This window comes from Sciurus vulgaris (assembly GCF_902686455.1).
Source record: "Sciurus vulgaris genome assembly, chromosome: 14".
Taxonomy (NCBI): Eukaryota; Metazoa; Chordata; class Mammalia; order Rodentia; family Sciuridae; genus Sciurus; species Sciurus vulgaris.
In genome coordinates this window covers 27,426,114-27,454,097 of record NC_136475.1, presented here as the reverse complement: position 1 = coordinate 27,454,097, position 27,984 = coordinate 27,426,114, and the positions used below count along the sequence as shown (strand labels likewise).

The following is a 27,984-nucleotide window of genomic DNA, read 5'->3' as shown; positions in this document are numbered from 1 at the left end:
CCTCTGGGCTGAACATCACACAGGCCAAAACACTGCACCAGAGACCAGGATTGTCTCTCCTCCAGCTTCTCTCTGAGACGCCCAGAATAAACAGGAAGTGGTCCAATGCAATCCAAGACCAGATTCCAAGTGCAGACCAAATAGCCCATCTTGTAGAGTGCCTGCCTCTCATGCGGGAGGCCCGGGTTCAAATCCCCAGCACTCTGATATTGTGGAAATAGCAAGACCAGATTCCAGATCCTCCAGCTGGGTTTGCCTCAGTGTCTTCCATCCTTAGGAGCAGAGCTTCCTTTTATGGGTATTTGAAACGTGATTATGTCCACACAAAGTTAATCTGACCCTGAAACTGGCTCAGGGTCCCTCAGGCTTGGGACTGTCCCACTGGTGGGTAGGGGGATGGCGGAGCAGCCCATTCACAGTTCCCAGACTGAGTTTCCACTCCTGAGGCAGGAATGAATGGAAGGCTTCCCACAATCCCACTCCAGGCCAGCAGATCTGGCCTAAGGTGGCCACCCCAAAACTTCCAATGACCAGTGAGGAAAAGGCAGAAGTCCCAAATGACCCAGAAGCCCAAGGGAAAGAGGAGTGGGATAGAAGAGGGGGAAGAGAAGGAGAGAGAGAATGAATGAATGAAAGGAGGAGGGGGTTTGAAAAGAAAAGAAGCAGAACAAGAGACTTGTGGAAGGTAAGGGAAGTGGGTGCAAAGAATGAGGGAGGCCCTGAGAGGGACTCCAGACACAGAGGGAGGAGAGTCAAGGATGGAGCTTGGGAAGTAGGAGCAGAGACGAAGCGGAGTCAGAGTAGTAAGGACGGCTGTGGTCTGTGAGCCCCCTGAGGGAAGGAGGCCCAGGGAGGACACGCACAGCAACCCCAGAAATGAAGGGGCCACAGGAACCCGTGGCCCTTGCTGAAACCCACAAGTGGTCTGAGGACAACCGGAGGACGACAGTCACCGTCACCTCCTGGCGGACAGTGATGGCTTGAGGGCAGTGAGTGGCGTTCAGTGTCAAATGTTCAAGACTTTCTCCTTTTTCTTTCAAAATTTAAATGTCACATGGCTGCTCTTGTCACTTCCTGTGATATTTCCCACTTCAACAGCCTTAGAATTTTTAATGCTCCTAGGCTCTGATTCTTTGAAAGTGAGAAAGTACTTCACAGTTTAATCACAGGACCCTGCTCGCCCTCCGCTCCAGATGGGGACACACCCAGGCACCGGACAGTCAATCAAACTGCTGTCGAGGCTGCACACCCATTGGTGCCTGTCACATCCTCGCAGGACAACGTTGTTTCACAGCTTCAGATATGTGTGCCTATAACTAAGTTTTAATTCAGTTTAATAGCATTTTAATTTTTAATTACTAGAAATACAAAATTAAGATAAGTGCTTGGGCATAAAAAATTAAACCAAATAGTTATAAGTAACTAAAATTGTAAGAAAATAGTTATAAGTAAATTGTTAAGTTTCATGAATTAGCTGTTGTGTAATTGAGGTTTGAGGAACTGATTTCAAGAAGACTGACCTGCAGTGACTTACTTGCTCATGGGGAACTGATTCTCAGGGAGCCAGCTGCCCCCAGGATCTAGAGGTCACCCATGAGGGCCAGTAGGAAGGCCACACAAGTTCAATGCATGACCCACAGGACCAGGACAGCCCATGTGTGACCCTGGCTTGTATTCACTCTGAGGGATCAGCCTGGTCCTTGAATTGATCAAAAAATATGTTCATAGCCCCTTCTCTCATGTTGCCTTTGCAGTCTGAGAAAACGCCCCCAGGAACCGATAAAAAACCTTGACTGTGATCAGAGAATAAAATGTATTTCCTCTGCATGCCCTGCTGTAACCAGTCTGCTTTCCCTCCCTAAATCCTCAACTCCAGCATCACTGGAGGAAATGAACTCTCCAGAAGGACCCAGAAACTCTTCCAGAAGCCCCTCAGAGGCACAGGGGCTTGGGGATTATGAGCATATCATGCACCGTCATGAGACAGGAAACCCCGGCCCCCATAAGGCCTGAGCCAGCCTGCCCTCCACACTCCACGCTGGAATACCCTCCCCTTCTCACACCTCCAAAGCCTGCCCCAACTCCAAGTCAATGTAGGCAGCCCTCCTCCAGGAAGCCATTGAGGACTGCCCAATGTCTAGATTTTCCCCCTCCCTGAACTGCAGGTCTGCCCTTTAGGTTTGTTGGAAGCCACTTTGTCTTCCACAAAGCATCTGTTCGGCAAGGTAGCTGACCTGAACTGATTCCCACCTGCCCTCTGTGCCGTGGGGCTGGAATAGATAAGCCCCGGATGCCACAGGTAGGGCATGGCCGGGTTGCAGGCCTGGGCCCCATACCTCACAGTCCCACTTTAGAGAGCCCAGTAAAAGTGGCTTCACCTTTGCTACAAAGCATACCCTGCACCTAGATTTTTCTTCCAAATTTTTAAGATTTCAAACTTTCCAGATGTCTGGTGGCCTGTGATCCTCCCTCGTCCTCCTCTCCCATACACCAGAAACACATAGTCAGGCCTCCAGGCCTCAGACACCGGCTGACCAGCTGACCCAGTTCCCAGACAAAGGCTCCCTGTGAATGGGTCACAAAACAGCAAGCCCATGCCTGATCCTTGGTCCCAGACATCAACAAACAATGCCAGGCGTTATGCTGGCACTAACAGTGGCGCCCTGTCGTGACCGTCAGGGACCACCAAACCCTTACCCTGACGATCAAGGCTTGTCACTCTGCCGTCTCCCAGGCTCCCAGTCCAAAGCACCACAATCAACAAGCTGGTTGATCTTGCCCACTCCCCCCAGGAGCAAATACCAGGAGACTCAGGAGCTCAATGGCAGAGGAGACACCCACTGCCTGTCTAGCAGGAGCCTGCTCTTGCCACCATGACTTTCCTCCTGCAGGTCCCCTGCCCAGTAGCCCTTCCCCCACCACGTACATAAAATAACTCAGCAGAAACCCCGCCACGGAAAAATGCCAGTCTGTATTACCCATTATTATTGTTCTGTCTTCTAAACCACAAATCTTAAGTCCTGTGTCTTCCACAGAGCACTCCAGAGCCCTCCACTAGCTTCAGCCTCCCTCTGCCAACCTGCCTGCCCTCACCAGCCCAACCTGGGAAGGAAGGGGACCCGGAGGAGAGGGGAAGACGGACGGGAGGGAAGGCCCACTCAGGAACTTCTGGGCTGGAGCAAGAGACAGGGAGCCTTCTCCTTCCTGCTCCCTAAGGCACATGCACACACTATCCACCAAAACTTGAGGACACCTGATTCTAGCTCATTTTCCCACCCCTGCAACCTGGGCAGCTCTCAGCTGTACCCATGGCCAAGTTCCTACACAGCTGAGTTTCCCCCCAGCATCTACTGAGGACTGTTCCTCCTGGCCCAGGACCGGCAGTCCCAGTGAATCAATGCTGAATTCAAACTCCAGCTCTCTGGCCCAGATTCTGGAGTTTACATTCGCCTTGACCTACCTATGCCTTCAAGCCATGGAGCCCCCTCTGGCCCACCTCACCTGTTCCTCCCCATGGTCTCATGGTCTTTGACCACCACATGAAGCTCGGAGCTCTGGTCCAGGGGGACACCCTTGAGGTCCCACTCAAAGCCCTGGAAGAAAAGAAGAAAAGGTATCTTAATTTGTGGCCCCCAGGAGAAAAGACTGTCTGGTTTATGCTCATGCACCCAAGGGTACTGAGCAGGCATCCATGAATGATTCAAGTAGGTGAATCGGGGGATGAATAGACAGATAGATGGGTGGGTGGATGGATGGATGGATGGATGGATGAATGGGTGGATGGATGGATGGATGGATGGATGGATGGATGGATGGATGGGTGGGTGGATGGATGGATGGATGGATGGATGGATGGATGGATGGATGGATGAATGGGTGGATGGATGGATGGATGGGTGGATGGATAGATGGATGGATGGGTGGATGGATGGATGGATGGATGGATGGATGGATGGATGGACCTATGGGTGGATGGATGGATGGGTAAATTGATGGGTGGATGGGTGGATGCACCAACAAACAAATGCATATCAGAGTTCCAGAGTCTCAGAAGTGATGATGAGAACTGAAAGTAATAGAAGAGTAGGCCACACTCTCAAGGTTCACTCTCCCAACTCAGTTCCAACTCGTCCCAGCAAACCAGGTCAGAAGCATAGTTGGAAAGAAGCCACATGACCCTGCAGGGTCCCCAGAGACCAAGATGGTGCTCATTCAAAAGCCACGCCCTGGAAAGGCAGTGAGTGAGTTCCATGTCAGGTAAGCTCTGCCAACAGCTCCTCCACACTCCTCAGAGCAAAGGCTCCCCATGCATCCAGACCAGACTCCACTCCACAAGGAGCCAGGGCTTCCGAAGGAACACACAGACGCCATATATGCAGAGTCAGGTGAAGGGCCAGAGGCCAGTGGGAGCCCCTGGGGGACCTGATTAATCAGAAAGGGCTGAGGAAGGGAGCAAGCTTTGAGCAGGGACAACGGCCTGTGTGAGCGAGGTGAGGCAGGCAAGGGAGCACCGCAACACCTTCCATCTGTCTGGCCAGAAGAGAGGGGACCTGAGACAAAACATCTCAGCGCTCTCTGAGCCACACCCACACCCCAGGGTGACATTTCCATCTGCCTGCCAATCCTTCCTGGAGCCAGGAGGCTTCAGTTAGCACTCTGGACAACCAGCCCCTGAGGACACCACTGTGAAAGCCCCTAACTTGTCCTGCAGAGATAAAGACAGGAGAGAGAGAGAGAGAGAGAGAGAGAGAGAGAGAGAGAGAGAGAGAGAGACTCACATACCTCATTCCACACGGGGTTCACACTGTTCTTGATGACTTTGGTTCTCTTCTTCACCCCTGAGGGAGACACAAAAGGGAAAATGGAGAGATATGTCCCACCCTGCTCATTCCACCCCAGTAGGTTCAGCTGCTGGATCCATCCAACACATTGGCTCAGCTGCCAAAGGAAACCTTACAAAACAAATAGATTCCCTGAGAACCCCACCAAGAAATGCCCAGAAATGTGCAATCGCACACATTCTCCTCAGCTTTGGGACTGCCAAACAGCAGCCTGGACAGACGGATACTCTTAAATGAAAACGCCCAGATTGACTCTTCTTAATGAGTTTGTTATTCTCATTCTGACTTTTTAAAGTGTTTTTATGCAAGTTTTCTGGTTCTAAAAATCAACAATCTTCCTAGAAAATATTTCATTTTTCTTTTAAAAAAATACCAACCTCCAAAAATCTTTACCACCTGCACCTCAATAGATCTCTATTCTCCAGGATATATAAAGAACTCAAAAAATTTAACGCCAAAAAACCAAATAACCCAATCAATAAATGGGCTAAGGAACTGAACAGATACTTCACAGAAGATATACAATTGATCAATAAATATATGAACAATTATTATCTCTAGCAATTAGAGAAATGCAAATCAAAACTGCTCTAAGATTGTATCTCACTCCAGTCAGAATGGCAATTATCAAGAATACAATCAATAATAAATGTTGATGAGGATGTGGGGGAAAAGGAACTCTCATACATTGCTGGTGGGAATGCAAATTGGTGCAACTACTCTGGAAAGCAGTATGGAGATTACTCAGAAAACTTGGAATGGACCCACCATTTGACCCAGCTATCCCACTCCTAGACTTATAACCAAAGGACTTAAAATCAGCATACCACATCAATGTTTATAGCAGCTCAACTCACAATAGCTAAACTATGGAACCAACCTAAGTGCCCTTCAACAGATGAATGGATAAAGAACATGTGGTACATGTACACAATGGAATATTACTCAGCCCTTAAGAAGAATGAAATTGTGACATTTGCTGGTAAGTGGATGGAGCTGGAGAATATCATGCTGAGCAAAATAAGCCAATCCCCCAAAATCAAAGGCTAAATGTTTTCTCTGATATGTGGATGCTAATTCACAATAAGGTGGGGGCAGGCTACCAAAGGAAGAATAGAGGTACTTGGGATTAGGCAGAGGGAAGTGAAGGGAGGGGAGGGGGTATTGGGGCAGGAAGGATAAAAGAATGAATCAGACCTTATTACGCCATGTACACATATGACTACATGCACAGTGTATCTCTACATCGCGTACAACCAGAAGAATGAAAGGTTACACTCCATTTATGTATGATGCGTCAAAACACATTCTACTGTCATGTATAATTAGAACAAATAAAAAGAGAGAGAGAGAGAGATTAAAAAACACACCTCCTCCATTTATTGTATGATTCCATTATGGGAGTACAGTAAGATGCATTCCATGGCATCTCTGTGAACTTAGGGGACCCTCCCCATCTGATCCTATCAGTCTAAGTGGCCCCTTAAGGAGGGTGGCCAGAAGCTCAGTCCAAACTCCTTCTTTTGTGGATTACCCAGAGGTAGGAATGCTCCTACTCCGCCCAGCAACAGACCAGGGCCTGTGATTTCTTAGGGAAGCAATTCTCAAGCTTTGGTCCCAGGATGTCACTCTTCAAAATTATTGCAAACTCCAAAGAGTTTTTACCTAGGAGATTAATTCTATCCAATTTTACCACAACAGAAATTAAAACTGAGGTATTTAAAATATTTATTTAGCAATTAATTTAAAATAATAAGAAGCCCAATACATGTTAATATAAGTGACATATTTCTTTGAAAAATAATTATAACTTCCAAAACAAAGGAAAAAGAAAAGTAACACTGTTTTTACATGTAGGCAAATCTCCTTAATACTGTGGCTGGATTATTATTTCTACATATCCATCTAATTTGTTGACATGTTGGTCACTATCTATGAAGAAAATCTAGCCAGATATGTAGTTGAAAGGGGAGGCATACTTTAATGAACTTTCAGGTAACTGAATATCCTTTGAAACCACATCTAAACTTGATGAGTAGATTATCTTAAGCTTCTTCAAGGTAACTTGAAATATGTGAAATATGAACCTAGATCATTGAACATTTTGTTCTCTGTTACATTCAAATTAATTATTCTATTTTGCACTTTGAATAAATCTTTTACCCATTCATGATTCTGTAACATCTGCATCTGTCATTTGGAAAAATTTTGTTCATTGAGTTCTGTAGACCTTCCAAATGCTGACACATTTCCTTATATGATACCAAAAAAAATCACCATGAATCTCATTAACATCACCATGAATCTCATCAGAAAAGTGTACATACTGGTAAGCTGAAAAATACAAGCTTTCTAAAATTCCACTTTTTGCTTGAAAGTTCAAACTTTGCAATATGCAGAAGAGATAAATTTTAGCTATTCTGTCCAAGTCTGAATAACCATAGTTTGTCAATCATTCTTTCCAGAAAAAGTAGAATTCTATGAAGAAAAAAAAAAAAAAAAAAAAAGCCAGGTGCAGTGGTGCACTCCTATAATCCCAGCAGCTCAGGAGGCTGAGGCAGGAGGATTGTGAGTTCAAAGCCAGCCTCAACAACTTAGCAAGGCCCTAAACAACTTAGTAAGACCCTATCTCGAAATAAAAAATAAAATGGGCTGGGGATGTGGCTCAGTGGTTAAGCACACCTGTTTCAATTCCCAGTACAAAAAATAAAAAAAACTTGGAAAGTATAGAAACATTAAAGAAGAAAACTAGCACAACCAACCACTGGCTAGTTTAGCTTGTAACTCAAGACGTCACTGAAGTGCTTTCCCCTGACAATTACCATTTCTTAGTGTGTAGCAGAAGTGCTCTATGCCTGCTTCCTACTTCATCTCACAAATATTACAAACACTTGTCCTCGGGGGTTAACATTAATGATGTTTGATTCATCAAGGACATTCCTAAATGAAACTGACTTTTTTCTTTTAACTAAATACATGGAATGAAAAGAATACAGCCAGTACCATTGGCTGGCCAAACCTCGGTGAGCGGGGTTGGCTGCTTCACCTTGCTTTGCTGTGCAGTCACCAGTGCAAATGTGAACAACTCTCACTGCTTCTGTGGGGAGAGTTTTGGCCCTTCTGACCTACTCAAAGCATCTTGGGAAATTCATTTAACATTTCAGCCTCTGTTTCCTCATTTGTAAGATCATAATGGTACCTCCACAAGGGGTTGTAAATATTAAAAAAGATAGGATGTGCCAGGTGTGGTGGTAAACAATTGTAATCCCAGCAGCTCAGGAGGTTGAGGCAAGAGGATCGCAGGTTCAAAGCCAGCCTCAGCAACTTAGTGAGGCCTTAAGAAAATCAGCGAGACCATGTCTCTATATAAAAGATATAAAAAAGGACTGGGGATGTGGCTAAGTGTTTAAGCGCCCTTGAATTGAATCCCCAGTACCAAAAAAAAAAAAAAAAAAAAAAGGCCATGCCAGGTGACCCTGAAAGCTCATCAAACGGGAGTTCACTTCCCTCTATGCTGTCCTCCGATTCAGCCAGCAAACTCCTACTGACTCTTCAATACCCAGCTCAGCTATCTCTTCTGATAAGCCTCCCTTGACTCCCGGGCTCTCCATGCACTGGGCTGGGTAACAGTGTGCCTCTATTTTGGTCTCTCCAACCAGGCTGTGAGTTTCAGAGGACAGAAACCACGCCTCACTCACCTTAGTGACCCTAGTACATAACAAGGTGCGCAGTGAGTGGGTGCAGAATGAGGGTTCCTCTCTTTCTGAGGTTGGCCGTGGATTCCCTGCCTTGCCTGGGGCACACCCTGAGACTTCCTGAATGTGTTGGTGGACGAAGGGATGAAGGAGGCGCAGTGGCTCCAGAGAAGGTGTCCTGGGGGCACCAGCTATCTTCTTGATGCTGGCAGGGGCCTGCCAGGGCTGAGCCACTCGGAGCCCACTGGTGGGCCATGAGGCGGAGGCTCCAGCGGAAGCTGACTCTGTGGTCATTCACTGGTAGCCCCTGGGCGTGGCCTAGGGTAGAGCTATCACTTTCTAGGCCTTGGCTAGATAATAACAAGTGTCCCCAGCACAGGGCTTTGAGATGCAAGCCAAGTGTCCGCTTGCCCTCCCCTGCCACAGAGCAGCTTCCTGTGACCTACAGAAGCAACGCAGAAAATTCCAGCTGCAGCCTGGCTGAATGGTCTGCTCGGACACTCACTTCCTGGCCATCCCAGCCGGCATAACTGAGCAACACACGTGTGTCCAGCCCTGGGCTAAGGGTCTTGTAGCCATTTTCCACTTCCTGCCTTTCCTGAAGATGAGGGAAACAAGAGCCTGAGACGAGATTTCACTGGGTCCTGGTTAGAAGAGTCCACTCGAGACCCTCTGAGTGACATTAGGAAGGGGTCCCTCATGGGCACTGCCAGCCCAAAGAGGAGCAAGAAGGAAAGGAGACATGAACCCGGCACTCGCCCCATGCCCTTCAGACACCAAGGGGAGGGGAGGCACGTTGCTAAGGAGGACACACTTAAGAAAACAGTTGTCCTGGGCCCTCCTGCCTCCCACCTGCTGGGCAGTGGAGCCAGAAGCAGCGGTTATCCCAGCCTTCCGACCATGTCCAGGCCACCTCCACTGCAGCCTGACCAGACAGGGACAGTCGTAGACACTGGTCCCTGCCTCAAAAATGGTACCATTGATTGAACAAAGACAACTCTACAGGTACTTGTATAAACAGCATCTTGGAGTAGTTTGAAAAACAATAGATTTTACATTATGAGATGAACAGGAGAAGAGTATGAGACAAAAATCGGTTTTGGAATCTCTGCATCATGATTTGTTTGTTTTTTAACCAGGAGTTGAATCCAGGGGCACTTACCACTGAGCCACCTCCCCAGCCCTTTTTGCTTTTTATTTAGAGACAGGGACTCACTGAGTTGCTTAGGGTCCTGCTAAGTTGCTGAGGCTGGCTTTGAACTCACCAGCCTCCTGCCTCAGCCTCCCGAGCTGCTGGGATTACAGGCGTGCGCCACCATGTCCAGCTGCAACACGGTTGTCGCACAGTGTTTGGGGAAAGTTTGTGCCAAAAAACTGAAACAATTAAAGGGTGAATATCATCCATCAGATTTCTCTACCACGCTCTCAGGCTGATAAGGAGAATTCCTTTTTGTCAACCTAATGAAGCATTCAGAGAAACAGTAAGACTCTTTTCCAGAAGAACTTGAAGCCAGAGAGCATGGTGGTGCACCCCTGTAATGCCAGGGAATCAGGAGGCTGAGGCAGGAGGATCACAAGTTTGAAGCCAGCCTCAGCAACATAGTAAGACCCTATCTCAAAATTAAAAGTAAAAAGAATTGGGGATAGCCAGGCAAGGTGGCTCACTGTCTGTAATACCAGCAACTGGGGAGGCTGAGGTGGGAGGATCACAAGGTAGAGGCCAGTCAGCAACTAAGCAACTTAGCGAGACCTTGTCTCCAAATGGTTGGGGATGTAACTCAGTTGTAAAGTGCCCCTGGGTTAAATCTCCAGTATCAGGAAAAGAGAGAGAGAGAGAGAGAGAGAGAGAGAGAGAGAGAGAGATGAACTTGATTATATTAAAGTAAAGAAAATCCGAGGCTTAGAACCAAAGACTTCTTTCACAAAGATGAGCGAGAACTATTTGGAAACCTCTTGGTTGGTAACCAGAATCAGGCATAGAAACTTTGACCCAAGACTCCCTGATCTGGAACCTTCCAGACCTACCTACACACAGTGGAAACCCCTCTAACATCTGGGTTACCAGCTCATGACAGCAGGCTGAGACTGGACTCTGTGAGCTACTGCCAATTCACCAGGGACTGTTTCTCGGAGAAACCGGTGCCCTTCAACCTTAGCATAGCATAACTGTGGTTCGCAGAGCACGGAAGCTACAGTTCCCAAGCTCCCCTTCTGAGACACAGCCCCAGTACCCATCAAGCCAGTCACAGGCACATCAGAGGAGGAAAAAGTGCCCCGAGGATGGCAGAGACAAACCAGAGGAGGAGGAGTCCAAGCAGGGCTTTACAGAAACACCCAAAGCAAGCAGAGGGACAAGAAATTGTCCAGGTCAGTACAGAAACACCTAGGAATCCAAGGGAGAAAAAAAGATGTCACCCTCCAAAAGCCTAGAAAATAGAAGGACCAAGGCAAGTGAAGGACAGAGGAGGAAAGGCTTTGTCAACAGCCCATCCTTGGATTTCGAGGCTAGACAGAAAAAATAGTCGAGAAGCTGTGTTTTGTGGTTCATGTTCCTCCAACCTGTCTTAAGTGAACAGACTCTAACTTCCAGGACAAGTTAGCGAAAAGTGTTTGGCACGCAGGCCGCCCACAGAGAGAGATCACCTTTTCCCTCGTTTTCTAAAAGCTCTATTACGTTTTTCTTACATAAAATGTAATCTCCCTCCAGGACAGTAGCCGTGCTTTTATTCATTAAATTGCTATGATGGCATAATTATTTTCCATTTATTTTAAATCAGAGGATTAGACAACTTTGCAGAATCGATTTCTTGGTGGGGTTTTGTTTTAGTTTTGAGCTGGGGATTTTTATGTTCATTGATTTTTTTTTCTATAAAGCAATTTCGATTTTTTTCCCTTTTGTTTTTATCTAACTTGCAGTGTATTTGCTAGTTCACAAAGTAGAAAATGAAAGTATAACAATAATAAGCTTAGGTTACATACAGGTTTCAAAGTTTCAAAGAATCTTGATACAAAATAGGTTTCCACCTGAAAGGGTTTAAAAAAAAGTTGTTCTAATTTCAAAAGGAAGAGGGGGGAGGGGAGGGAGGAGGGGAGGGGGTGGATGAGGGGGAGGATGAGGAGGAAAATGGTTCCATCCTCATCATGAATTTAGACCTGTCCTGCCTCTGAGAATTACTTTTGACCTTGAGACATGGCTTTATGTGTGGCATTTAACAGACCCATGTGCTCACAGCTCTCGCTGGGGGAGAGGGAGGGAGCTACGCCCTCTCCCAGAACCCAAAACTGGGTTCCAGCAAGGTACGGGAAGGTGGGGCTGAAGCGCTGGGGTGTTCTTCCAGACAGAATGACTCACTGGTCACAAAAAGGCAAATTTCACTTCAATTAGGTACCTGGAATAGACACAATCACAGGGACAAAATAAAGTGGTGACTGCCAGGGCTGGGGAGGGGGCATGGGGATTAGTGTTTAAGGGGTACAGAGTCTCAGTAGGAAAGGAAGAATTCTGGAGACGGATGGTGGTGATGGTTGTACAACAATATGAATTTTTTTTGTCTTTTGTTTTATTGGTTTTTTTTCTTTTGTTTGTTTGTGTATTTGTTTGTTTATGTTTGATTCGGGTGCTGGAGAACCCAGGGCCTCACGCATGCTAAGCACGTGCCCTACCACTGAGCTACACCCCCAGGCCTGTGAATGTATTTAATAGCACCGAACTGTATCAAAAATGGCTAAGATGGGAAATTTTATGTGATGTGCATCTTTTTGTCATACATAAATGTTTGTTTTTATAATGATATATGTTTATTTTTATAATGACATATTTTTGTTAATACAAATCCATTTATCTTGTGAATATCATGTTCTTGGTTTTTTATTTGTTTTAATTTGTTCTAATTGGTTATACACAATAGTAGACTGCATTTTGACACATTGTACACAAACAGAGGACAACTTCTCATTCCTCTGGCTGTACATGATGCAGAATCACACTGGTTGTATAATCATACATGTATATGGTATAATAATGTCTGTCTCATTCCACCATCCTTCCCACCCCTCTACCCCCTCCCCTCTCATTCCCCTCTGTCCAACCCAAAGTTCCTCCATTCTTCCCTACCCAATCCCCATTATGGATCAGCATCTACTTATCAGAGAAAACATTCCATTGGTTTTTTGGGATTGGCTTATTTTGCTCAGCATGATATTCTCCAGCTCCATCCATTTACCTCCAGATGCCATAATTTCATTCTTCTTTATGGCTGAGTAATATTCCATTGTGTATGTGTATCACATTGTCTTTATCCATTCATCTGTTGAAGGGCATCTAGGTTGGTTCCACAGTTTAGCTATTGTGGATTGAGCTACTATAAACATTGATGTGGCTGTATCTCTGTAGTATGCTGATTTTAAGTCCTTTGGGTATAAACCAAGGAGTGGGATAGCTGGGTCAAATGATGGTTCCATTCCAAATTTTTTACCAGAACTTTTTTAAAAGTCCAGGAGAGGTGTCCTGGGGTCTACCAAGCAATGTCAGGGTGGGGAATAGGGACAGGATGACTTTGAAGTTCTGACAGAGAGCCCACAGGGGCTGCTTGTGTTTCCACCTAGAGAGGGGCAGAAAGCAGGAGGAAAGATGGGTAGTCTTGGACTCCCAGAGACAGTGAGAAGGATGGCGGCCTCTGCCCTCGACCGGTGACAGGACTTACACTCCTCAGAAGTCGCAGAGGACCTTCAGATTCTGCAGGCTGCCTTGAGGAAGCCTCTCCTTCATCCCACAAATATTCACTGAGGGCTTGCTATTCCCTCTCTTGACACCCCATTATAATACCCATAGAGACAAAGAAAGTGACAGAAATTCAAGTGTCAGCCGACAACCAGAGGGCAGCAGCCACTAAGAGGACAGAAGATAGACGGGCTTCTGCTGAAGGACAGCCTGCTTTGCCTCCTGGCACAGACACCCCTTACAAAAAGGGTAGGCAGATTCTGATACCTGTCACATCATCTGTGGACTCAAGCCTGGGCACCCCCAGACCTAGGCACTGATCCCCCCTCACCAGAAGAGCCCTGTCCTTCTCACCCCGGGGACCCCCGTCCCCATCTTTCTAAACCCTCCAGAACCACATCATCAGGGAAGAAGTGGCCAAGAAGGACCGCGGGCACTAAGTATAGTGGCTATGGTGGAATGCACTCTGAGAGAGGCGGTCCTTAAACTCAAAGGCCCACTACAGCCGGGGAAGGTATTTCTATACAAAATTTCTTTGTCAATTAAAATAAAATTAACTGAGGAAGATGTTGGACACATCTATGACAAAATGTTAATATTCTCAATATAGAAAGAGCACTTGCCATTAATTAAGAAGACAAATAGCCCAAATGGACAAATTAAAAAATAACTCAGGGAGAAATAAAAACGAATAGGTAAGGTTGAAATATCATGGATACTAATTGAACCTTAGGACGCTGATAAAGATGATTTTAAGAAAACGAACCCTCATTGAATCATGTTAAGTGACATAAGCCAGATTCAAAAGAGAAGTGTCTTATTTTTTTCTCTCCTATGTGTAAGCTAGAGGGGGAACAAGAAAAAGGTATGTCATTAAGGTAGAAGGAAGACCACTGGGGTAGGGGGAGGAGGGGATAAGGAGAGGCATTTGGGACTAAAACCGACCAAATTGTGTTTTCCAAAAATTTTTTTAGTTGTAGATGGACACAATACTTTTATTTTATTTGTTTTTATGTGGTGCTGAGGATGAAACCCAGTGTCCCGATGCTAGGTGAGCGCTCTGCCACTGAGCCACAATCACAGACCTCAAACTGTGTTTTACGCACGTGTGAAAAAGCCAGAATGATACCCACTATTCTGTGTAATTACTATGTACCCATAAAAAAAGAAAGAAAATAAGCCCCCATGGAGAATGTGAAGGAAAAAAGAACGCTTATCCAATGTTGGGGGAGTGTAAATTAGTACAAATCACTATCGAATAGTTGAAGGGTTCCCCAAAAAACTAAAAGTAGAACTACCATATGATCCACCTATCTCCCTCCTGGCTCTATATCCAAAGGAAGCAAAGTCAGCATACAAAAGAGATGCCTGCATACCCTTGTTTGTTGCAGCGCTATTCACAGCCGAGGTACCCATCATCAGAGGAATGAATAAAGAAAATATGGTACACATACACAATGGAATATTATTCAGTCCCAAAAAAGAATGAAATCCCACCATTTGTGAGGAAATGGGCAGAACTGGAGGAGCATTTTCAGAGAAATAAGCCCAAACCCAGAAAGACAAGTATTGCATGTTTTTTTCTCAGATGTGGAAATTAAAAATAAATAACAAAACCAAAATATGACCTGAGAGTAGAAGAGGGACTATTAGAGAGTGGGAAGGAGACCATCAAGAGAAGGGGCAGAGGGGACAAAAGGGAAGTTAGACATGATCAGTGCAGCATATATGCATATATAGAAATGCACAGCAAAACCCATTAATTTGTACAGTTAATAAAAAAGAAAAGAAGCCCTCATGCTTGACTGACAGAAGAGCACTTTGGGAAATGCAGCAAAGCCTGAAGTACATCCATAACCTCTGACACAGCATTCCGTTTCTGCTGCTTTCCCAAAGAAAATAATTGATACGCAGGCAAAGATTTAGTCACCAGGACACTCTTCACAGTGGCAGTATAAGTTGAGAATTGGGTATCATGTTTGAAATGTGATGTAACCTAAACAGCCATCAATAGGGTGGTGAATAACGATGCGCCCTTATAACGAAATATTCGGCAGACATTTTGAGAGGTTATGTAGAAGAGCATGTACTGACATAATACTCCTTTTCTGAGTAAGAGTACAAATAAGTGAATATTTGTGGGGGATTCTGGGATGGGACTGCCTCCAGAGAGGAAGGCAGGGGTCTGGGGAAGAGTGGTGAGTGGGGCATGGGGCTGGTGGGGTCTGTTCCCTGACCTCGGGGATATTACCTGGGTATTCCATTCAAAATGTATTCCTTAAAGCAGGGTTTCTCCATCTTGGCACTATGGGTATTTGGGGCCAAATAACCTTTGCTGTGAGTGTTGTGGGCTTGTCCTCTGCCACGGTTCAGCAGCATCCTTGGCCTCTACCTCCAGATGTTAGTAGCACCCCCACTCCCCCAGGGGTATCAACCAGATGTTTCCAAATATCACCCCCCACCACCACCCAACAGAATCGCTCCCAGTCAAGAACAACCCTATTAAATCATACATTCATATTTTATATACCTTGTTTATGTGTTAAATTTCAGAGCTAATTTTTTTTAAAGAGAAAAAAAGCATCTTGAAGGAACATGCCAAATTTTTCATATATTAATGTGAGTGGCAGGATTAGGAGTCTATTATACTTTTGCCTCATGTCTTTCTGGAATTTTTCATTTCTTATAGTGAGTACCTACACTACACTATGTTTATAAAAAGAAAACAGATGTAATCCCACCGCTCAGGAGGCTGAGGCAGGAGGATGGCGAGTTCAAAGCCAGCCTCAGCAAAGGCAGGGTGCTAAGAAACTCAGTGAGACCCTGTCTGTAAAAAAAATACGAAATAGGGCTAGGAATGTGGCTCAGTGGTCAAGTGCCCCTAAGTTTTATCCCTGATATATGCCCCCCAAAAAGGAAAGAAAACAGAAATTTATTTTCAATATATTAAGTTACTGCACTGGTTTAAAAAGTCAGGTTCTGAGAGTCCAGTGGCCCTACAGCCCCCCGGTCCTGCAGGTGAGGCAGGAGTATTCCCTGAGGACAGAGGGATCCCCAGGCTCCTGCCCAGGAGACAGAGTAAAGGGAAGGGCACAGGGAAAGGAGGAAGCAAGGCCAGAGAGACAGGGGAGGCCCCGAGGGCTGAGTGGCAGGGAAGTAGACTGTGAGTCCCAGGCTCCTGGTTTCAAGGAAGGGGACACTGGGCAGACATTCACTGAATGGGGGGCACAGCAGATCTGGCTCCAAAGCACCAGGATCTCACTTTGTCCTTGGATGTATCCCCAGCACACAGAAAAGTACCAGGCATATATTAGGTGCTCAATAAATAATTTTTCAATGAACTAAATGTATGAATAGAAGGATATAAATAATCACATTACAGAGTGGGAAATGTCAAGTCAGAAGAGAGGTGCAGATGACCAAATGCTCTAGGAGACGAAGCTGCTCACACACACAGATGATCCGACAAACGTACCTACCGCGGTTCAGTTACTCGTGGCAGTTTTAGTTAACTAATTAATTCATAAATACAAGAACAAAGACATGGCCAGTGTTCATTAATAGCCTCTACCCTGAGGTCCTCAGGCAGGGAAGCCAGAGTCCAGCCCCAGCTCATCATCTATTTTGGGAGGCAGGTCCTGAAATTACATCTGAGGCTGGAATGCCCAGGAACAACTGGCCAGCCCAGGCCATGCACTTCAGGCTACATGTTGGAACAAAGCACACAGGGCAGGCTGGCTTCTCTGCAAGCAGGTCACTGTCCCCTCTATGCCACAGGGGGTTAGGCTCAGTGCATCTAACCTGACTGTGCATCCAAAACACTCAGATTTGTCAGAAGCACCTACACCTGAGCCCCACCCAGAGCTTTTTAGCTCCCTGTAGGGAGAGGACAGGGGGCTGGCAACAATCTTGTTTTTATAAAGCTCCCCATGCTGTTCTCGGGTGCACCTAACCCGAGCTCTGTAAGTTCTGGGTCTGATTCTAATAACTGCCCTCCCTAAGGATCAACCCAGCCCCACACTCCGTCCTGACTGTCTGTGGGGGAGCATGTTAGTTTCACACATCTCGGCATCTCTGATTCAAATTTTTCTCACAGTGCGGGTCCACATGTCCTGCATCACATACGTATGAAATGCTGATTTTTAGGTCACCTTCCAGACCCTCTAGATCAGCACCTGTATGGAGGGGGGCCCAGGAGCCGGTTTTTCAAGCCCCCTCCAAGTGATTCCCAAGCACAGTAAAAGTGCAAGGACCATGCCCAGACTAAGCCTGACACATCTGGAGGACGGCTGCAGACTGAGCCAGAAAAGGCACCTACACTGCAGATGGCCCACTTGTGCTCAGCACTAGGACATGCCAATGAATAAACAAGACAGGTGGCTGCTTTCAAGGTCTGGTGTCCTGCTGTGGAGCTGAGTACTGAGCACAGGCGGCCGGGGGAGAGTGCTAGCAGATCTGATGAGGTGGCCAGACAGCCAGGGCAACCCAGAGACCTTCCTGGAGAAGGGGCAACGCCTCTGAGCTTTGAAAGGCAGACTGCACAGTTGGAGATGTTGTGTTCTATTACATTTCAGCTTTTCAAGGGGCTCATGAATGCAAATATTAAGGATTTTTTAAATGTAGGGAATATAGATTTGAGGAAGACAGAAGTTGCGCCTGCTCAGGGTTCGATGACAGCCAAAAGGGGCCTCACCAGATTTGGTTACTTGCCTAACTCAAGGGCAGGGCCCACTCAAGGGTTGGTCGTTCTCTGGTGTGACCACTGACATGAACACATCATGTAACTTCTTCGGCTTTCTATTTTCTCATCTGCAGAATGGGCATATAGCAGTTGCCACCTCAGGACTGCTGCAGAACCAGGGAAAGAACTATGAAAACAGATCTAAAGGGTTTCAAAGGAAATGAGAGTCCTAGGCTGATCTGGTCCCAGGGCTCCGTGTCCTTAGGGAACTTCTCTTCCTCACAATGGTGGGCCTACAATTTCAGTGTCTGTGTGTATGCGCGCATGTGTGCAGGAAATTGAACCTAGGACCTTGCACGGGACAGGTGAGTGCTCTACCACTAAGCTACATCCCCTGCGGTGCCCCACAAATTCTATATAGCCAGGACTAGACAGCCAAGGAGAACAAAGGACCTTGCTTTGAAGTTGCTCTGGCGTAGGGAACACCCTGACATATCACCGATCAATGAAAATAGCTATATTGTCCAGACTGTTTCAAATCGTACTTTTCAAAGGAGGAAAAATGTGAAGTGTACCATAATAAAAAATAAAAACTGGGCTGGGGAGATAGCTCAGTCGGTAGGGTGCTTGCCTTGCAAGCACAAGGCCCAGGGTTCGATCCCCAGCACCGCAAAAAAAAAAAACTACACCTAGAACTCACTTTGCAAAATCGTGTCTTTCGTATATCATTGTTATTGGAGGCTGCTCGGGGATACAGTGGAGAAAACAAGGTCCGAGCTGAAGATTCCCCTGGATGCTCCCACTGGTTTCAACCTTCGGGAAAAGCCCCGCCCCTGTCCCCTCTACGTTCGACTGTTTTTGTGATACACATACTTTCAATTCCACAAAGCCACAAAGTATGGTTCCAGGCTAAGAGGAAGCCCTCTCTCCTCTCCTTATTTATCTTTCTCTGCAGAACTGGGGTCTTGACTCACAGCTATTGTTCCTTCTCTCAATTTTGACAGATCCTTCCTCTTCCCTTTCCCCTTCTGAGACGCCACCTCCCGTGGGGTAAAGGAGCTGGGAAGAAGGGAGTGATTCCTTCCCTGTCCCCTCAGAGACCCTCTGTAGTCTAAGCACTGACTATGGGGGATTAGCTCCTTGAATTTGGAAAAACATCCCAGACACTCCTCAAAAATCCGGGTAAAGGCCATATCCATCCTATTCTGCACTTCCTCCTGGTTGATAGATGGCCTATTTGATATGGCCAGCATTCAAAAAAGATACGGGGCTGGGGAGATAGCTCAGCTGGTAGAGTGCTTGCCTCGCAAGCACAAGGCCCTGGGTTTGATCCCCAGGAGAGAAGAAGGAGAAGAAGAAGGAAAGATACTTGAATAAACGAAGGAATGAATGAAATACACAACTTTCAAAGCGCGCTCTCCGTGCGTCCAGTTGGGTGGCCGAGTCCTATCTACCTTCTGCACCCATCTCCCAGCCTAGCCCTTATGCCCATTACCCGTAAGAGCTTGGACTTTATTCCTTCTGGATATTTTCTTAGAAGAGTGATAACTTTTGACATATTGCTTTCGATTTTCCACAATTACAAAGTCTTGTGGCATTTACCGTGCTGTTTCATTCTAGTTAATTTCAGGCTGGGATTTCTGACCCTGCTGACAGAGGAACAAAGTTTGTCCTGGATTGGGACCCCTAGTGCCGGGGCCCTGGACCCAGCAGTGCGTTCAGAGTGGAGTGGCGCCCAGGCATGGAAGCCGCGGCCACCGGGCTCTCACCTCGGAAAGTCAGGCTGGCGATAGGGTCGCTGCGCCGATCCTTCTTCACATTGGGTAGGTTGCTGGCCCTCACCAGCAAGCAGCACAGCATGGCTCAGCAGCACTGGGTGCGCAGAGGCGCACGGACAGGGCGGGAGCGGGAACGCTGGGTCCAGGCACCCACCGAGCAAACGATCGGTCCCCGGGCAGCCTCGCCAAAAAAGAGCTGTCGCTCCGCTGCGACTCAGCGGAGAAGTGGCCAACTCCTGGTGAAAGGCCTCAGGGAGGACACCGGACACCCGCTGGGCGGATCCTCGCCTCCGGCCCCTGCCCAGATCCGCCCTACCCGCGGTGGGCGGAGCGGGGCAGGGGTCGAACGGGCCCCTGCCGGCGCCCCGGTGCCTCGCTGCGAGGGTCCCGGCCCCTGGCGGTAACTGCAGCTCAGCAGGCTCAAAGCGCACGGCGTGACCACAGACCGCCGACTAGGCGCAGAAGGTCCGGTTCCGCCCGCGTCTCCAGCGCCCGGGGTTCCACCCGCCCAGACCTCGCGGGCCGCGGGGCCTTTTGGAGAGTGAATAGGAACCAGGGCTGAGTGCGGGCGGAGGGCTATGGAATTGGCTGCGGAGACACCAGCGAGTCCACGGGTGCTGCAAGTTGGAGCGAGCGCTCAAGGAGGCGTCCGCGCAGCGGCCAGCGCCGGGCGCCTGGCGCCTGGAGCCTGGAGCTCCGGCCTGGGCGCCGCTTGCAGCTCCCACGCGCCTCATCCCCCGCGCTCGCCAGCTGATCCTCTCCCCTCCAGCGGGCGGCCGAGGCGACGGTTCTGATGTGCTGGGAACCCGTGCTGGAAGAAGACCCCGAAGCTCCAGCCCCTGCAAACACGCCTCGGAGTTTTCTCCGCGACAGTCTAGTCGCTGATCTCGGGAGGCGGAGGTCAGTGTTGCAAGAGTATTGCGTTCCCTGGAGCCCAGGGCTCCAGCCGCTGCCCATTCCGCCGCCTGCAGTTCCCCCACCCCCAACAACCTCCACACCCCCTATCCCACCGTGGGGAAGGTGCTTATGACGTGAGCCCCGAGGGGTGACAGTCCTCAGCACACTTTCACCTGTTGTCTGGTTCCTTTCCAGTTTAAGAACTTCTTGACCTCTGTATCCCAACACTTCAGCACCTACTCAGGACAGGGCACAATCCCTTCTCCCACCTCCCAAGTACTCATCTCCTGACGACCTAAATTTGGTGATTAGTGTTAGCATCATTAGCTGAACAAATTCTCGATTCCCTCCCCCTCCCCACTTATTTTGAGGGATTCCGCATTTTCGTAGGGCTAAGCTATAACCCCGGGGAATCCAACCCTGCCTTCTCCACACCCGCACCCTAACAGCTAAATGTGTTGGAGAATAATGAAGCAGCCTTGAGAGGTGTCACTGGATAGTCATGATCCCAAACTCAAGGAGACCCATATTGCCGCAGGCACTCACACTCGATTTGCCGAAGTCCACCAGTCTCCTTCTCTCATAGACGGCTATTTTATAGTCCATTTTTTTCTCTCCCCAAACCTACAACACCTCACATCCACCCCACACCCTCAGTTTTCTTATTTACTGAGCGGAGAACGTCCGAGGCTCCCAGGTGTCTTCTAATCCCCATCAGCATCTGTGCCCAAATCCTTCACTTTCTCTCATGATACTTTTTTTTTTTTTTTTGTACTGGGGATTTACCCTCAGCGCCAAATCCCCAGCTCCTTTTATATTTTATTTTGATAGAGATCTCGGTAAGTTGCTGAGGGGCTCCCTAAGTTGCTGAGGCTTGCTTTGAACTCTCAATCCTTCTGCCTCAGCCTCCCGCACCCTGGGATTACACTGCTTCCAGCCCTTTCTCATTCTCATAAATGAACTTAAGACCCATGAGGACTCTTGGAGCAGAGCTCATCCCCTGTCACCCTCAGTGACAAGACCCTGGCAATCCTACCCTCCCACTGAGTGCCAAGTTTTCTCTGTCTACTGGATTATTCCACCAACAGACATGATGTTACTGCTCTTAATAAAACACCCTGTTGACTTCATGACTCCTTCAGCTCCCACTCATTGCCGTGTGTGTGTGTGTGTGTGTGTGTCAGTATCAAACAGGGCCTCCAGCACACTGAGCTACCCCCAGCCACGTTGTTCTCTTTCTCTCTCTCTCTCTTTGAAATCCTTTATCACTTTATTTATCTTTTTAGTGGTGCTGGGGATCTGACCCAGAGCCTTATTCCTTCCAGCCATGAGGGCCACCACTCAGCTGTCACCCCCAGGCCATTTTTAATACTTTATTCTTCTTTCATCATACAAGTGTCCTCCTGAAGTTGTGGGAAATCACAGTGCTGTGGTATTCACGGAGAGGCGAATGCAAAGGCATATCAGCAATTTTTATTTCTGGCGGGTCTTTCTTCAAGACAACTTTATGATCTTCTCCCTGGCAAAGCCTTTCACTGTGATCCCAAAAGAGTCTTCTAATGACCCAGGATAGCTCCCACACGCTTCTGCTTGCTTCAGATTCACATTCCTGAATTCCATATTTTCTTTTCAAGGCATGACGTAACATGTTGGGATCGTCCCTTGCTTTAAGGAAAATCGTAACAAATGAATTTCATCATACCTTGCTGAGATGCAGGATTCCCACTGCTTGAATCCCAAGCCACAGAACAACTGGAGATGCAGCTCTTATGGCTTGAATGTGAGGTGTCCCCCAAAAGCTCACATGTGAGACAATGCAAGAAGGTTCAGAGGAGAAATGATTGGGTTGGGAGTCTTAACCTAATCAGTGGCTTAATCCCCGATGGGATTGAGTGGAAACTGGAGGCAGGTGGGGTGTGGCTGGAGGGAGTGGTTCCTTGGGGGCGTGACTATGGGTATATATTTTGTATCTGGAGAGGGGAGACTGTCTGTCTGGTTCCTGATGATGCAAGCTGCTTCCCTCCCCCTGCCTCACTTTGAGCCCCAAGGATTTGAGCCGGCCTTCTATGGATTAAGATCTCTGAAACTGTGAGCCCTCAAATCAACTTTTCCTCCTTTAAAATTGTTCTGGTCAGATCTTTTAGTCACAGCAGACAAAAAGCTTACTGAAACAGCAGGCTTCCTCTAATTTGCCATCTTTTTTAATTAATTTATTGGTTCTAAGGAGTTGTACATGACAATAGAATGTATTTATACATTTTGATAGATCATACATAATTGGAGTGTAATTTCTCATTTTTCTGATTGTACATATTGTAGGATCACATTGGTCATCTTGAACCTCCCCCACCTGGTTCTCTTTTTACAATATCCTTTGAAACACTTCCATGTTTTGTCTCCACTCCTTCTTTTCTAATCTCTTTAGAACTACTCAGTCTTTCTTTTAACCATACGCACCAAAACTGCAAGTTCTATGGACTTTACTACCACAAAATGCGTCCAAAGGTGGGGGGCGGGGGCAGTGGAGGTGAAGGAAAAAGAAAGAAAGAAAAAACATTCAAAAGAAAAAAAGAAGCTGTGTGTGTTGGCACACGCCTGTAATCCCTGCGACTCAGGAGGCTGAGGCAGGAGGATTGCAAATTCCAGGCCAGCCTCAGCAATTTTGTGAGATCCTATCTGGAAATAATTATAAAAAAGAAAAAGAAAACTCAGTGGTAAAGTGCCCTTGAGTTCAATACCCACAAAGAAAAATAAAGGTAAAAACAGTGTGCCCAAAATCCCACCCCTCCTCCCCATCTACATTCTCCATTGTTACTAACCTGGTGAAAGCCACCAAGGTCCGCTTGCCTGAATCCTCACAGATTTCCTAAGCATTTCCTGCTCCTGACCTAGGTCCCCACCACAGGCTATTCTTTATCCACTCAGCGCCACCTGGTGTCACTCCTTCACACGAGGACATTCAATGGCTTCCTCAAAGTAAAATCCGAACCTTACATGACCTTTAAAACCCTCTTTGACCAGGGAGGGGGGGGAGTTAGACAAGTCAGAGTGGGGGTAGAGAGCAGGGATGGGAATAGGAAAGAGAGTAGAATGAATCGGACAATCAGACATAACTTCCCTAAGTTCGTATATGAATACGCCACCAGTGTAACTCCATGCCATGTACAACCACTAAAATGGGAAGTCATACTCCAGGTATGCATGATATGTCCAAATACATTCTACTGTCACGTATAACTAAAAAGAACAAATTAAATTTTTTTTAAAAATCCCTGCCCGACTTCACTGACTTTTTATCCTGCCTTCTTCAAGCTCTGTAGCCTTCTCACTATTCCTCAGGGACAGGCCAACACCCCTCAAGACCTCCGCTAGGGTGCTTCTGACCGTGATGCTCATCCCTGCCCTTCTTTCAGGTAGCCACTGCAAGGGGACCTTCTGTGGCCACTCAAGACTACAACCCTTTCCTTTTCTTCTCCCTTTCATGATTTTTTTAAGCACCAATCACTAGGTATGTGTATATCCATCTCCCCCATTAGAAGATCTGTTCAAAGAAGTCAGAGATTTTCATGTTTTGTTCACAGCTGTCTCCCCGGCACCTGGAGAAGCCTGATACAAAGTAGGTTCTCCATAAATATTTCCAAATGGTTGACTGAGAGAAAAAGTGAATCCCATACCCATCGTCACTCACCTCCGACTTGTTGGAACTGTGCTGAGCCCTGGCAGAACATCCCTGCCCTCAGGATGCCCACCATCAGGGGCTAGAGACAACAGATAGCAACAACCAAATCCAAAGGCATGGCTGGGAAGTGCTCTCGAGAAGCAGGAAGCCATTTTTCATACCCCCCTCCCTCTCATTTCCCTCTATGTAATCTAAAGTTCCTCGGGGCAGGGGGGAGTATGAAAAATGGTGGAATGAGACAGACATCATTACCCATGTACATGTATGATTACACGATTGGTGTGAATCTACATCATGCACCACCACAGAAATGAAATGATATACCCCATTTATGTATAATTAATCAAAATGCAGTCTATAAAAAGTAAAAATAAAAATTTTTTTTTAAAGTAGGAAGCCCACACAGGAGCCAGCCTCTCACACTGGGGTAGAACATGGTGATGGAGGGAAAGAAGAGAAAGCTTGGAGCTGTATCCTCTCCGGAATCTTCTCTAGCTGCTTGAACACTATCCTCCTCCGCCTGACTCTACTCCCTAACTCACCCTCAAGATGGTGAATGCGTAGGTGGTCCCTTCCCAACATCCAGTCCCTTCCTCCCTTCGAGCAGAACCTGGATGTTCAGATGCCCATCGCCAGCTCCAGGGTGGATCCTACCCTATCTGAGCCCATCTTCTGCCAATGGCTATTGGTGTAGCAGTGGGCATGCATCCTGAGTTGCCCCCTAAAAGGAGAAGCTTCTATGCTATGAATGGAGAAGCCCAACTCCCTCTCCTGCTTCCTGTGAATAACAAAGCATGTAGGTCCAGTTGCCAGCCAGCTCTAGGGTGTAGCAGACTCCAAGGACCACAAACCAGAGAAAAAAGTGGAGTCTGCCTGGGTCCAGGGTGATACTGAGGACCTGAACCTCATTTGTACCCAAAGCTCACTTATCTCTGGTGAGTCAATTAGGTGCATTGATCAAAAGACAATTTATCATTCCAGGCTATTTGAGTCAAGAATTTCAGTCATGTGCAGCCCAAGGCAGCCTTCCCGATTCCCATGCCTTTGGTACTAGTTGGGTGCCCACAGCCTTCTAATGCCCCCACCGGATCCACCACCTTCCTCTTCTGCTCAGGCTACTGCAGTTGCCTCCTGACTGGCCACCTTGCAGTCACTCTGGCAATATCCACACACACTTTAGCCACACAATCTTAAAACAAATGTGATCAGGTCACTGCCCAACCAGAAACTCCTCAAAGCCCTCCTATGCTCATGGAATAAATCCCAGATTCCTTTCCTCCCCCCAGACATTAAGGCTATTCAGTCCCTTGACCCTGAGCTCCGGTTCCAGGGAATTCTCCGTTTCTAGGGCACATCGAGCTCCCTTCTACCTCTGAGGTGGGCTGTCCCCTGTTCGCAGTTGCCTGTCCTGCACTCTTGGCAGGGTCACCTCCATCCGTCCCTTGGGCCTCAGTTCAAATATCGCTTCCCCAGAGAAGCAGTCCCTGGCCTCCTGGTATAGGCTGGTCCCTCTGGCAGATAGCCACCTGCCAGTGTTTTTCCTTCCTAGCACCCATCACAACTGTAAGGAGTCCTGTTGGTGTAATTGTCGAATGTCCTGCCAGACTGTGGAGTTGGCAAATGCAGGCGGAGGCCAAGGCTTGATGGCCCAGGTATTCCTGTTGTGTAGGTCAGGGCTGGCCTCTAAATGATGTGATGGACATTGCGTGTGGCTCTGGGAATGGGTTCCGTCATCTGATCCACCTAAGCAAGTGGTTCTCAGAGGACAGTACCACCCTCTAGAGGAAACTTTAGATAGTATGAAACTTTTATTTTTTATCTGTCACATTGATTCCTGTCTCCCCTCCCTACCCCACTCACATCCACACCCCATGCCCCTCATGCAGGACATCATACAGGGATAGAGCTAATATTTCCAGAGGAACATTCCAAGGGGTTTCAACAAACTCTTGGCTTGGGTTCAAGGAATAGGGGTTCCACACACTTCAGCAAACCAGAAAAGCCACAGCTGGTGACCTGAGCCCTGGGTATTTCCTGAAGCCTCTTTCCCATCCCAACCTCCAACTTCCCGGTTTGGCCACTATTCACTGCCCAGAAATTCTCCCTAAACAGAGAGTTTTTCCTTTTCAGACATCAAACTGGGGCCCAGGAACTTAACGGGGCTTCCTCCAAAGGGACTTGAACCAGTAATGAAGCTCTAATGGAAAGTGTGTTTGAGCCCTTGTCCCCCAAGATCTGTCCTCCTCTTCTTCTATAGACATTTTCTAGTGTGTTTTACCGGGCATAGGGCCACTCACATAGAAAAACTAATTTCCCAGCTTCTCCTGCAGCTAGATATGGCCACGAGACTAAATGATGACCAATGGGATCTGAGCAGGAAGGATGTATGTAACTGCCTTACAAAGCAAGGACGTGTCTCCCCAAGCTCTTTTCCCTCTAGATGGAATATGAACCATGGTGGTGAGTCATCAGGGACCAAGTTGTCAAGGGGACCCCTGGGGATTGCAGGACGACAAGGAAGGAGGATCTGGGAATCTGGAAAGCCTGATGGACCAGAATCTTACCAGCCAGGACAACATGCATCTCAATTACTATATATGTGAGGGAGACTCTCGTGTTTATCCCACCATTACTTAACAGCCAGGTCTGCATCCCACTTAACACTGTGGGTGAGAGTAACTCCTCAGCATCCCAGACTACCCCAGCCCCAGTAGGAAAGTGAGAGGCCAGCCTAGGAGCCATAGTCTGGTAGGAACAGGACCTGGTTAGAATCTGGTTTGCCGAACAAGGCCATGTTTACGGCAATTCTGAGAGTTGTCGGAGGTAAGGAGGGACTGGATTAAAGTCCCTCCATAAGCCCCAGCAGAGTAGTTACTGATGGGGGCTAACTGATAAGCCAAAGGAGAAGACACTATTGCCTCGGAGATTGCCATTGGTGCCCCACAGGACACTAGCCTGCAGATATGTCATCTTGGACCTGTACAGTGTTTTATAACAAAATCCTGCCTTGATTAAGCCTTAGGAGATTTTCCATATAAATTTCAATTTACAGCTTCTCTTGAAAAATCAGAAAAACTGGCAGGTGGACCCCCAAAGTTTTGGCCGAACACTGATTGTCTGGCAGCTGTGAACGGGTTGGGGAGGGTAGGTGGGCACTTGCCCCTGCTTACCTAGTGGGCACATACAGCTTTCCCTCTGGCCTCATCTTGGTTGTACCACCTACCAGGCTCCCAGAGGCCCCTGAGTTTGTAAGCCCTGTCCTCTCTGTCATCTATTTGTGGCCCTACCTCCCTGAGCATGGAGGAAGGTCGGAGTTGGGCCAACTCACCATCTCTGATCACTTTCTCCTAATCTTCTTTTTTTTTGGTAGTGCTGGGAATTGAACCCAGGGCCTTGAGCTTGAGCCTTGGGCTTGAGAGGTAAGCACTCTACCAACTGAGCTATATCTCCAGCCCCCACTTTCTCCTAATCTTGTGGGGGCTTTGTTTCATCTCAAGGCCAAGGTGTGTATAGAATTCCTTCAGGGCACATTTGCAGTATCAAAATCTTCCAGAAGTATGGATAACCCACTGTATCTGTTCCCCTCCCCTCCCATTCATTTGAGGAAGTGTCCCTCAGCTATCACAACGCAACCAGTTGAGATTGGCAGGCACCTATGTGTCCACTGAGAGTGTAAAATGCACACAGTCCTGA

General features: G+C 47.5%; 1 protein-coding gene across 15 annotated transcripts in view; it reads right to left on the bottom strand.

The window, feature by feature from the left end:
- DYSF (dysferlin) overlaps positions 1–27,984 on the bottom strand; it is a 209,162-nt gene that overhangs the window by 176,119 nt on the left and 5,059 nt on the right. For 7 of the 15 annotated variants that reach the window (XM_079111422.1, XM_079111420.1, XM_079111409.1 and 4 more), the window contains exons 2-3: positions 4,783–4,838; positions 3,502–3,593 (exon numbers count right to left, since the gene is read on the bottom strand). In XM_079111422.1, coding sequence (XP_078967548.1) covers positions 3,502–3,593; positions 4,783–4,838 — 148 coding nt within the window. Of the gene's footprint in view, positions 1–3,501; positions 3,594–4,782; positions 4,839–19,706; positions 20,675–27,984 lie in introns of those variants that run through there. The other 8 variants (XM_079111421.1, XM_079111412.1, XM_079111410.1 and 5 more) reach the window with 4 other exon arrangements.